The 13,528-nt window shown below is 41.8% G+C and overlaps 1 protein-coding gene across 1 annotated transcript; it reads right to left on the bottom strand.

Moving 5' to 3' along the window:
• Positions 1-1,177: 1,177 nt before the first annotated feature.
• On the bottom strand, positions 1,178-8,022 carry LOC123451990 (1-acyl-sn-glycerol-3-phosphate acyltransferase PLS1). The gene is made up of 11 exons (XM_045128561.1): positions 7,742-8,022; positions 7,239-7,361; positions 6,059-6,098; positions 5,869-5,942; positions 5,726-5,785; positions 4,780-4,857; positions 4,540-4,698; positions 2,822-2,947; positions 2,527-2,619; positions 2,329-2,412; positions 1,178-1,622 (listed from the first exon to the last, which is right to left on the bottom strand). The coding sequence occupies exons 1-11, from the start codon at positions 7,820-7,822 to the stop codon at positions 1,416-1,418; spliced, it is 1,125 nt and encodes a 374-aa protein (XP_044984496.1). The 5' UTR covers positions 7,823-8,022; the 3' UTR covers positions 1,178-1,415.
• Positions 8,023-13,528: the final 5,506 nt, after the last annotated feature.

Below are 13,528 nucleotides of genomic sequence, written 5' to 3'. Positions count from 1 at the left end.
CGTGTTGCACCCAACGCTGGAGCCGCGGACGACGGGGCCGCTTGTTGCGGCGCGTGACGGTGGCGTAGGTCGACACCGGAGCCGTCTGCTGGAGAAGAAGAATACCGCGGGCGCCGGCACGGAAGTGTGTGGCCCCGCGACGGGGGAGCGCCTCGACGTCGAGAGGGGCATCCCGAAGCCATGCCGAATCGTCGACGATGAAGGAGAGAGCGCCGAAGAGGATCTCGTGACCCATGCTCAAATCTCCATCGGATGACATGACGAAAAGATGTAGTCGCAAACTCGCCAGAAGTCGCTTAGACGCCTGCCCCACGGTGGGCGCCAACTGTCGTGGGTATAAGTCTGACAGTAGATGTGTAGGGTACGAAAGGATGGGCAGAGCCTTAGCTACGACGAGGTTGTATGAGTTCAGGCCCCTCTACGGTGGAGGTAATAGCCCTACGTCTCACTGTTGTGGGAGCTTGTTGTTGAGTGGAATATGAATTACAGTGAATTGCTAACCCCTGCACCAGTGGGGAAGGGCGACTTATATAGAGTGCGCTGCCCTTCACAACGGTTCGGTGCACAGGGGTGGAGTAGTGGCGAATAAATGCCTACGTTATAGGTAACGTATGTCTTAAATGCTAATAAAGTCACATGGAAACGTATGACTGTTTCCCTTCAGGGGGGTTACGATGCACAAAGTGGAATCCAGTCGATTAGTTTGATACACTCCGAATGCTCATCTCCGACTGGATGATGGAGGATTCGTCACTGACTGGATGATGGGAAGTCCTTAATTCAGTCAGAACTGACTAAGGGCCTTATCCCTTATGAAGGGTAGTCCTTGGGTAGGACTTATAGGACAGGCCTATGACCCTATCGTAGGACTATAACCCCATCAGACCTCTAAATTTTTTTACGGGTTTAAGGGTTTTAGTCTACGCCGTTTTTTTTTATGAAAACTGTAAAAAAAAGCGGTTATTTTTAAGGGTTCGAGGGCTTTATTAGAGATGCTCTAAGTTCTGTGTGGCCCGAGACCAAGGTTACCAAACGCATCAGCGTTCGCATCTTCCTCCCTTAAGCCAGCGCGGACACGATCTCAGGTTGGCAATAGTTTTCTCGCAAAAAAAAAAAAAAAACAGGTTCACAATAGCAATCTGTACCAAGTACGGAGTATGGTCTAACCAGCCTGATTAAAAAAAAAGCTTCGATAAATTCAAGCAGCGATTCCTGGTATGGCAAAACAAATCTTTACAAGTCATTACAAAGTAGAGAAAGAAGGAAGTCCACAGTTCTCACCACACAATACTCCTGAAGCTCTTACCGAGGACAACAAGGACATACTAGATTTTGACCCATGGAGCCTGTGTCTACATATATTCTGAACATAATAAATTGGCAGTTCCCCTATAGACTGAATTTCACACGGGCTATCAATCCCTCTTCACTCGGTCCCTTGCTGCTTTAGCAGAGCTTGAGCGCTCGGCCTGCGAGAACATGATGAATACATGCATAACGGCGGTCACCATTGCCAATCCAGTAGCAAAGAGGATCACTCCTTTCCACGTTGACAAGAGCTGGGTCCACTGTAAGAATCTATGAGCGCCATATAGGAGGAGACATGACCAAGACAGAACCACCTGAACCAACAGCAAGAACTCAAGTGAGACCAAGAAATAAGCTATTTGTAGATGGTAATATGAGGTCTTTTTTCTTCTTCTGAAAGAGCATCAGCATAATCTTATAAGTTCTCATAGCAGAATAGTAAAAGAACAGCACTCATATGCAGATGTCATCATGCTGTAATTGTGTGGGGAAAACAAATAATGTAGTAGTGGCGTGTCACATGATCATATTGAGCATATTCCCGCTTCTTTTTCTAGCCAAAGGCACTATTCTAATTCTGTACATGTCAACAGTTAGTTTGATAACAAGGAAGTGTCAGATGATATTACAAGGTGCTAAAGGACCTTAAGGGCACATGTGACCGTATACTATTCTAGTTTCCTAACATCCACTCCGTCCATTCCACTCTAACTGTCCCTGTCCTTGGACCCTCCGTTTCAAAATAATTGTCCAGTGAGAATCGGTATGTTAATACAATGTTTACAACCTAAACCTACTTCAATGATTTAGAAGAGGCTTGGCTGTAGCATGAAATTTAATGCGGGTATGCATGATCGTTTTTAATTAGCTCTTCTTCAGATTTAATGTTTCCTTCACCTGCATGCTTAGTGGGCTGAGGATTTTTTTTCACATTGAAACAGAGGGAGTAATAATTGAAGTGCATTTTTTATGTCAAAAGTTAATGATATTGCATAAAATGGTGTCTTCGTTATGTTTTACCATCAAAGATTTCACTGGACGACCAATTGGTATAATTTCCTCATCAAAAGTACCAGTTGTTATATGTCTGTCCAATAACGCGTCCTGTCACAGGGAAAGAAAATTAGTGATTAGCATGTCAGCCAATTCATGGTTTGTTCCAACAATAACACATTGTATGATCACAGTATCCTATAATTAATATTATTAGCTCCATACCTTTGCTACAAATATATCTTTGCACCATTTTGAAACATCCTCATCCGAGTTAGGCATATCACTCATTGAATGGCGTTTTATGCGGACATGAACCTATAATAACAGTGGAGTTGTAAATAGGATTGAAATACCAATGGTACAAAATCAAAATCTTTGAACAAGAATCCAATGGGTTCTGAAAAACAACTCAGGTTGTTATAAATATATTTTTTAATCATAAATATTTTCAAGAAATTTAATAGCTAGAATTCACAACGAGTAAATTTGTACAGACTGCACAAGTTAGAATACATACAACTGATGATTGTCCCTGAAGAATACGCAGCATTGTTGGTTTAGGCGAATCTTCCGGAATAATCACTGTTGTATCGTAGATAGCTGGGACAAAGTCACGCATGATACTTACAGCTGATACAAATCCCTAAGATGTTGCAAATGAAAAAGAGTTATTAGAAACACGACACTTCCGGGATAAACATTGGGAAAACGTACAAATGCATCACAGCATCAAACTACCAAATACTTGTTCTGACAAAGTGTCCATATAGGCTGTTGTTCAAGCTTTGACCACAGGAAGGGAAAGCGAGATTTTGTTACCATACTGCAAGGAGTTAATTGTGCAAGACGACAGGTGGTTTTGTGGGTGCGGTAACAAATAGCCACGAGTTGCCCCCACCAACACAGTGTCAAACTACCAAATATTTGTTCTGACGCAGTGTCCATGTAGGCTGTTGTCTTTGGGTTTTGACCACTGCAAGGGAAGGCGAGATTTTTTGTACCATACTACAAGGAGTAATTGCGCAAAACGCATTGAGTCGTTTTGACAACAAAACTGACCAATGAGTCCACCTGTTAGCACAGCCATGTTAATTAGTTGCCATGCGAGCAGGCCAATGTGCCAGCAAGGCAGGGCTCACTTGAGGTGGAGATCGATGGAGAAGAGAGCATTTTGTGTGTGAGAAGAATTTTCCAGAGGCTCACTTGAGGTGGAGATCGAGAGGCGGCGGCAGCGGTTGGAGTTGGAGAAAGACATCCTAAATTTGGCGACAAACCAGCACAGTAGCCTCCAGTCAACATGCCCGTTCGTTTCACAACTATCTCTGTCTAATCCCCTTACTAAATTAATTTTCCACCAGAGAATTGCTGGACCGAGGTCATCTTCTTTGTCTCTGACCAAATCTCCGCTACCACGATTCACGATCTCCAGCATGTCCTCGGACTCGTACCTGCTTCCTGCATGTCCCTGAGGACCATGCACATCCTCTTAACCACGCGTGCATGCTCTCGTACAGAGGGAGCTGAGCCACCACAGTCCACCTATGCTGCCATCTGCCTCTGTCCAGCCCTCACCCGACATAATCCTGCTCCTCCACTTGCAAGTAAAACACATGAGTTTCTGGCAAACCAGGAATTCGCATGCACCAACCCCCCTAATTCCATACTCTGCTCCTCCTTTCTGATGTGGGTAGCCAAGCGCAGCCGACAAAGGCCAGCTCCCAATTTGACCGGAGAATTGCCGGATCAAGGTCACTGCATGGCTGCTTCCAGTCACATCAGGAGAGATGAGTATGAGATCGAGACAGGGCATTGGCATGAGAGAGACAGAGAGAATAAGAGGACCTGACTTGTGGAGTCCATTAGCCCATGTCCACTTAAGCAAGAGGCATGAGTAATTCGATGTGGCTGTCTGGGCTCTATCCTGCCATTTTCACCATGAAAATGGTTTGGGTGCAGCACTACAGGCTACCTCAGAAGTCGTGGTTGTTTTTACAAAATATCCACTACCTGCCCATTTGTGTTAACACAGCCAAAAACCTGTGATTTTGCACAATCAGCTGTTACAAGAGAAGATAAATCGAAGAATTGTATACATGTCACAACCAAGCATTATAAAAGTTGTACCAAATGCGACCAGGAAAACAGAGAAAACTAAGGACAGATTTGACATCTCATGTGCAAAGTTAGTACTGCACAGAGTACGATATTTCAGTTTGGAAGAAACAAATTCAATACCTTAGTTCGTGGAATCAGCACATTCCTAGGCGCTGTCAAACCCTGTGAAACTGCATATTCTTGAGCTGCTAAAAGTTTTGCTGGAGTAAATCTTGTACCCTCTACAAAAAGGGCAAGCCAAAATGATCTGGGGAAGTCTTTCAACCTTTGAAGACCCGACTGCATTTAAGAGTGTAAATATCATTAATTTACTATCAACTGCAAGGCACTGTAGCATTATTAGGTCAGGTGGAAAAATACTTTAAGTGTTTTTTCATCCTTTGCCCAGCTTCTCTCCAAAAAGAGGTATTCTGCAAACCACATGGACCAACCAATAACCTGCGATAGTTGATCAAGATAAGACACAATCAATAAACACTTTCTTCAGCTAAACGCGAGTGCAGCCCGTTCTAGATAACGCCTGTTGAAGTTTCCACAAACAAAATCTATACGGACCATAGAGATCATGCTTGTCTGATGCATAGAAATATTATTATATCTCTACCGTGATATCCGGCTTTATTCTCCAGTGCTATTACGATTACTTGATTATTCTCAGTTCCAGTAAAAAATAGCATCCATTCAATTATTTTACCTCTGTTTTTTTCTTCTTCAATGTGGTAGTTCTGGCTTCAGAAGTTGAGCATAGACTGTTTTCTACAAGAATCAGTTAAGCTTAATAATTTATAAACAGTTTAGTACTACTGTTATTACTATATGGCCTTAAGAAGTAGTGTCGCCAAGGGCAACATATATGTTGGACAAATTAACACTCAGTCTGTCAGACAACCCTTGCAGTACCAATGAATTGGCCTGTGGCTGTTTGCTGACGCTCTAAAGTTTACTAAGAAACACCATATATTATATCCAAACAATGTGGGTTGCTCTTCTTAGATACTACTTTTGTTTGGATTTTAGCAGTAGGGATGGTCTCTTCTTAAGGTCTTAAATTCCACTTTGTTTGTTGGAACCTAGCAGTAGGGATACCTTTTAACTATCTACAGGACATCATTCTTCTTCACGGCTTTAAAATGATGGCCGAAAGGAAATACTAGATATAATAGTAGTGTACCACATAACTTTAGCACAATTCTCCATTTGAGTAATCTTATTTGATTAATTTCCCTTGCCTTAGTCTTATCAAGATAACTGAACTATGAGTAATGTAGAACCAAATGTGATGATAGAAATGTACAGGCTAACTTACTGGAAGGAACTTTGAAGATTTCTTCATTATAGCTATTGCGCTTCCAAGACATCCTGAACGCTGACCATCAAATCATGGGCGACTCATCATAATGTACTTAGCAGATTACTAACTAAATATAATACTTAGCAAGTGATAAGAACCTGTGCTAAAATCCATCCAACCAGCCAATCAATGTCACTTCGATGATTGGATATGAGAAGGGCGTGCTCTTTGCCTAAAGAATTCTTCAGATAAGGTCGTATTCAAAACACATCCTTTTCTAAATATGGTCTAAGTGAATAATGAAATGGTATCAGTTCCCAAATGTTAATATTGGCATTAATTCCTTACCCATTACTTTCCAAGTTTCTGGATCCGCATACACCTGTACCTGCAAAATTCGCATGGATTGATATCAGGGAACTAGTAGTTGTGAAATCCATTACTATTTCAAAAAGGTCCAAATAACTTGAAAATTATCAAGGAACTTTTTGTTTACTCAACTTTCCACCGAAATTTGCAAACAAGCACTTGAAAATTCTGTTTACTCAACTTTTGATTGAAATTTAAGTAGAAAATCTTTTTGTACTGTGATTGAATTATCAAGGAAAGGCACACTTGAATAAAAAAACAGTGAGATTGGGTGAGTGTTTTTTATCAATGATTGTTGAAGTTACAGATAAGTTGCTTCCTATTTATTGCAACAGTGAGGAAAACACCATAGTTCAAACAATTATCTAGTATAAGGCAAATGACAAGCCAGCAGCACCAGTTCCATTACATGCCACCATTGGGTCAAATCTGTATGCATTACTACAATACAAGTTCTTGTCAAACAAGAACGTTAAAACGTTCACCCTGAGTATTAAAAAAGAGGCACTATAACATCCCTGACCTGCTTATACACTGCACCCTTATCACTCTTTCTTTTGAAATACTTCCTCTGTACCAAAATATTTGTAGTTTCAATAGACTAACTTAGCCTACTAAAACTACAAGTATTTCGGTACAGAGGGAGTATATATTAGTGCTGCTATTCAGATTGATTTACAAACACAAAATCAACAATATAACTGAAAACATGACACAAAGCATCCTCAAATGACATCGCAAATTTCAGTTGACTCAACAAGATGGCTCGTCTATTCAGACTTTAACCGCTTTGAAAAAGCACGTTGACTTTAATCATCTGGTATATGCTAACTGGTGGTCTTACAACCCAACCAACACTCAGCATTGCCTTTTATCAAAAAGGCATTGCAAGGTGCTAGGTGTGCCCATCATCATGCCAGATTAAATTGTGGATCATCCAAAGCATGCAATCTAACTTTATGCAAGTAATTAAGCAGCAAATTCACCGTATGGTCGCTATCCATGTACCAACTTAAAGATAAACAAGAGAGGCCTTGTAGCCCAAATGAAGGATCATATGAATATTTACACTTTGATTTAACTTCAGATTTGGTACGTAAGTGGTGTATAAAGAAGAAAAGATGGTTGACTTTTTGATCCATTATTATACAGTAAATACCTTAACACCTGCCCACCAGTCCACAAGCCAGATCAGCTGAAGCCACAACAACTCAGCCAGGAATACGTTGATCTGCCGGTACAATCGCTTCGAGAATGGCCTTATCGTCAAGAACAATACGGCCTGCAACGTTATGCAAACATAGTAAGAGACCAGGAACGGCTTAACGGAAATTCCAGTGCGAATTAACAGATCAAAGAGCAAAATTTGCCAATTTCGAGGCTGCAAATTGAACAATCTCCCAAATTAAGCAGCTGAACTCAAAATGATAGCATCAGATCGGACTGGAAAACATCAACAAAACATATTTGATCCGAGCAAGCGAAGAAGCAACGTGGGCGCGCATGATGAAATCACCAACTCGAACCTACTAAAAGGAAAACATTTACGGAAGAAAATTGAATCTCTGCTCGCCAACCTGCCCAGATCACCGCACAATCCCTAGAAAGGGGTCACAGAGAATTACAGGAAACGATTGCCAGACCCGTGTCGCCCGAGGTTACCTGGACAGTGTTGACGACGAGGCCGGAGAGGAGGAAGAGGAGGCCGAGCGGGAGTAGGACGAGCACGAGGGGGATCGCCATGGCCGCCGCCGCGTCTCCTCTCTCGCTACGGTGTCTCTGGATTACTGGAAAAGCGCGGGGGTTAAGTAGGAAAGATGGGTTCGTTTTCCGCTGCTTGCGGCAGGGCGATGGACACAGATACGGATTTTCATTTTCTTGAAGGGCCTAGATAAAATGCAACAGATTTCAAGCAACGGGGATACTTCACATGGTCCTACCCAGGCCCACGGTACTCACGGGCTCTCCCCGACAACACTCACAAGTCACAGGCCCCATGCTTTCGTCGTTTCCTTCCATGAGCGTGTTGAATTGCAAAGTATTCTATCTAAAAAAAAAGTAAAATTTAGAGGGGTGAGGTTTATGGCTTTCCGATGCCACACATTTTTATATGAAAATAACATTAAAAACATATTAAAAAAATAAGATTTTTTTTTGAAATTTTAGGATATGAACCTCGTGCCCGTTGTATACACGTGTTTAATTTCGTGAGGAATGGATACCCGTGGTAACGCGAGTAAAAAATTATGTGTATAGAAAAAAAAAGTGAATGTAACGTATACATTCGCATGATTAGGTACGCAGTGGATACGACGGGCACCCATTCTTACAAAAATGAACACGAGTGTACAACGGTCACTCAGGTTTCATATTTCAAAAATTCAGAATTTTTAAAATTTCCTAATTTTTTAAAATGTTATTTTCATATAGGGGTGTGTGGCACCCGAGAGCTGCAATGCATTTCCTAATTTAGAGCATCTACAGTTGGACATGTATGTGTTGAGGGACGTCACGATCATTGATCGGTCACAAAATGTCACTCAAACCGGTCATATACGTTCGACACCCCCTCCCCTTTATGTGTCGGCGGACGTCACGATCACTGACCAGCCACGAAATGTCACTCAAACGGCTTACTCAAGCCGGCCATATACATTCAGCGCCCCCCAAACATAGCTCACATCTGGAACGAATACAAGGAGTCCCCGACACGTCCATTTGTCAGAACTACCCCAAAATCCCTTCAAATCTTCCCCAACCTAACCCCTCTTTTCCTCTCCACTCTTCTGCCTTGTATGTGTCAGCCCTCCCCCTGTTCTATCATCACTCGAGCTTCGCCGATGTCTCGACCCCCCCCTAGTGTAGCCACCACCAATAAAAAAACCTCACCTCCATCATCGACATCCCGGAGACGGTCGTCGCCCTAGAAGCAAACGTAGTACGTCCTGCTCCTACGTCATACACCTTGGCCATACATCTTGCCCTCTATTTGTTTGAAAAAAATGTCTGGGTTGTTGTTTTATTCTTTTATAGGCAAAATGACATATTTGTCGGGTGAGGAGTTTTACAATAAGGAGCTTGACGAATTCATTCGAGACCATTTCCTGTTCATCGAATTCACATGACAAAGAGGATGAGTTCATGATGATGATGAGCATCCAGAAGGATTAGAGAAGGAAGTGGAGCGTATCTGAATTTCAAGGGTTCGATGAAGGGGGAGAATTGTACACGGGATAGGATGCTTGCCACCGTCTACACAAACTACTGTCAACCCATACCAACATACCATGATGGTTTTTTTGATGCCACTTATGGATGAGCAAACCCTTATTCTTGTGCGTGAGGAATGACATGGAGACACGTGATTCCTACTTCAGTCTCGAGAAGGATTGTTGCAGTCGATTGTTGTTCTCTCCTTTGCAGAAATGGGCGACTTGTTTGAGGATGCTTACATTAAGCGGATGTCGTCGGTGAGATGTTCCTTATGCGGGAGAGCACATGTCTTCAGGTCACGATTAAATTTGCCCACGTCGTGGTACACATATTTGGACGGAGTACCTAAGAGAATGAGTTGTCAAAGACACATACAAGTTGATGGCAACTCGAGTGGTAAGAGGTTTTCCATATAGACTCGGTTCAGTTGATTGCATGCATTGGCAATGAAAGAACTGTTCAAAGTTTTGCGTAAACAGTAGCAAGGTCACACCAAAGAGGCCATCATCATATTTAAAGCAGTGACGTCAAAGGACTTGTGGATTTGCATGCTTTCTTTAGCATGTATTGTTCTCACAAAAATAGCAATGTGCTCAAGCGATATCCGTTGTTCAAAAGACTTTGTGATGTGAGGGCACCGTCGTGCAGCTACACCATGAACACACACAATTACAACATGGGGTGCTACATGCCAATGGTATATATCCTCAGTGGGCGACATTTGTCTAGATCATATCCGATCCCCATGGCAACAAACAATGCACTTTGCAATAATGCAAGAAGCGGTTCAGAAGGATGTGGAGAGGGCATTTGGAGTGCTCCAAACTCGTTGGGGTATTGTTTGTGGACTTGCAATGATTGGAAATCACACACATTGTGATAGGTGATGTCACGTTGTGTAATTTTGTACAATATAATTGTTGAGGATGAGGGTGACCTGAAGTGTATGATTTTGAGAAGCCATCATTCGATCGTGATTTTCAACTGTCCAACAAATGCATAGCACCATTTGATTCAACCATGCTTTTTTGCTTTAAGAAGTCACTTGTTTTTTTTGTTGAAACCCAAATATCATCTATGGTATTTCATTTTTTTGTCCTTTTCCTATTTCTTTTACTCATGTGATCCAGAGAGGTTTTATTTGACATACAATCGTTGCTACACACATTTTGGGACAATACTCCCTTTGCTTTCTCCCAGCCCTACCACATACGCGCCTTTCGACTTTTCCACTTTTTTTCTTATCTTCACGGTGTTGGTCACAATAACTCCTTTTATTTCCATCTTTTTTGCGGGCACATCTCATTTCCCTCTACATGTATCATCTGGCTTTCTCCGGCGCAACCTCCCCACTCAACCCCACCGTACATGTCTGCCCACGAGAGTCAATTTTTTTTCCAGTATCGCAAAAAACAAATATGAATATCCTTCCTCACTTTTTTAGAATCAACATGCACTTTTATTGATTATCCCGTAGCCTGATCGCTCCGAAATAACTTGTAAAATACAATGAGATGGCTCTTGAAGCCAAACCTTACAAAGTTCTTGAGTGACTCCCTTCCTAACTTATATATGGGGCCCTTTATTACCCGACCTCCTAACCCAAGTTGCTTGGAACTCTTCAAAAGGTTTGAATATTCTCTTGATATCTTCAATGATCAGTCATGTTGCCGAGAGGTTCTTTGCCGTGCCATTGAGCATCGCTGCAACGTCACTGTTGTCGACCTCCACATGAATCTTAGCAGCTCCTACTTGGATCACATTTGCACCATATTCAGGAGTCAAAGATTTCAAAGATTTTAGGGTCGGGGATGCGCGGGAAGACACAAAACATGCATCCCCTATATGCTCCATCATGATCTCGTAAGACCACCTCTCCCCAATATCTATCTTTGAGCTTTGACTGCACACTGTTCACCTTACTTTGATCCATCCTTGCTCACGCGGGCACCATCTATCAACCACCATTTGAGATGGGCACTTAGCGTGATGCTCATGTACATACGCCCACTCTAGGACATGCGTGTGAATAGTTTGTGCCACTTCTCTTCAATTAGCAATCCTCTTCCCTTCCCTTGCTTCGTTCCTTGGAAACCATAACCCATAACCTTCCTAAATCATTAATTACTTTTCTTATTCACAAGCTTCGACAAATCGTTGCAACAGCCATGCAGCTAGCTCGCCATGGGGTCCATTTGGCACCGTTGGGACCACCATCAGAACCCCTTTCCCCGAGCTTAGAACTCTCCAAAACATGATTGGATGCATGCATGGCCAGAATTGATGGTGCACGGTTTCTTCTCGTCCACATATTGCACATACTCTCATGGACTGATCTTGCGCCTATGCAATTTAGCTCCCACGATCGAACCGTTCTGAATCAACCACCACATATGAACTCTTGCCTTATGTGGTGCATTTGTGTTCCACAACGCTAAATAGGTTTTATGCCTATTTGCCGAAGAGGAGGACTCCGACCATTCATTTTTTGTCCCATTTAGTGACATTCTAAGGTGGTAAACAGATTTCATAGTGAACTGGCCCAACTTCATGTGATTCCATGCTAGGAAATCGTCACGCCTCGGTCCACCGGTGGCCACTTGGTTGATATCGTATGCTTCGTCAGCTGCAAAAAAATAATATATATATATATATATATATATTAAACATAGTTATTCTTCACCCCCTTTTATTTTTACTTCAATGCACTGTAATTTTATGTCTCAATTTTTTTTCTTATTTCATACGTAAAAAGAGACCGTAAGAAAATAAATAGTCACCATAAAAAATATTTTTTGTCACATAAAATTATAAACATAAAAACATAGTGTAAAATATACATGAAATGCGATTTTTCTGGTCTTATGACCTATATTTTTAATTTTTTACATCAAATTTTACGTAATGAATCAGTATTATGTAATTATTGGTATTCCAAATATAATTTATTTATAAAACTGTCGTAAGATTACCTGGGTGAAGAATAACTTATTTTGCACCCTGGATGATGAATAGACTTTCTCTCTCTCTCTCTCTCTCATGTCGTGCATGGTCATTAGATCACTCGCACGTGTGACTCCCTATACATACTTGTGCCCAAGCGACTTCATACTGCCCATTCTCAAGATCCAATTTGCATGGTTGATACGTCCATTTTGCATCATGAATTCTTATTGATATTTATGTTGTTCTTATCCATTATTCCTCATTATTATACAATTCTTATTCCTTTTCTATTTAAATTATGAGGTACATCATAAAGAGGAAAATTGCCAGAAACTGGAATTCTCGACATGAAAACCAAGAAAAAGGGTGAAAATTGAGTGGACTCCAAATGACCTAAAACTTCACGAAGAATTATTATGTAATATATAAGAATTATTGGCCCAAAAATAAACTAGAGGGGGCCACCTTTTGGCTACAAGCCAACATGCCGCGCCCACCCCCTGGACGCGTCCTATTAGCTTGTGGAATCCAGTAGGCCCCCTGCCCCCCTTTTCTCCTATAAGGTATGTTTTGACCTAGAAAAATCAAGGAGATACTTTTGGGATGAAGCACCGCCGTCTCGAGGCAGAAACCTGGGTAGAGGCCCTTTTTTCTCTCCGGCAGAACTATTTCATCAGGGAAACTTCCCTTCGGGAGGGGGAGATCGAAGCCATCGTCATCACCAACGCTTCCTCCTTCGTGGCAGGAACAATCTTCATCAACATCTTCACCAAAACCATTTCATCTCAAACCCTAGTTCATCTCTTGTATTCAATCTTTGTCTCAAAACCTCAGATTGGTACCTATGGGTTACTAGTAGTGTTGATTACATCTCGTAGTTGATGATAGTTGGTTTACTTGGTGGAAGATATTATGTTCAGATCCTTAATTATCATTATCACACCTCTGATCTTGAACATGTTGATGATGCATGAGTAGTTATTTTTGTTCCTGAGGACATGGGAGAAGTCATGTTATAATTAATCATGTGAAGTTGGCATTCGTTCGATATTGTGATGATATGTATGTTATTGCTTCTCTTAGTGGTGTCATGTGAACATCGACTACACAACACTTCACCATGTTATGGGCCTAAGGGAATGCATTGTGGAGTAATTGTCGGATCACTAGAAGGGATGTCTAGAGGGGGGGGGGTAGACTGCTTGACTACTTAAAACCTAGCCTTTTCCCAATTTTAGTTGTTGACAGATTTTATCATTTAGCAAGTCAAACACACCCTACACATGCAAG

This window comes from Hordeum vulgare, chromosome 5H, assembly GCF_904849725.1.
Source record: "Hordeum vulgare subsp. vulgare chromosome 5H, MorexV3_pseudomolecules_assembly, whole genome shotgun sequence".
NCBI lineage: Eukaryota > Viridiplantae > Streptophyta > Magnoliopsida > Poales > Poaceae > Hordeum > Hordeum vulgare.
Note: the sequence above shows the minus strand (reverse complement) of the source record. Positions and strands in the feature narration are given on the sequence as shown.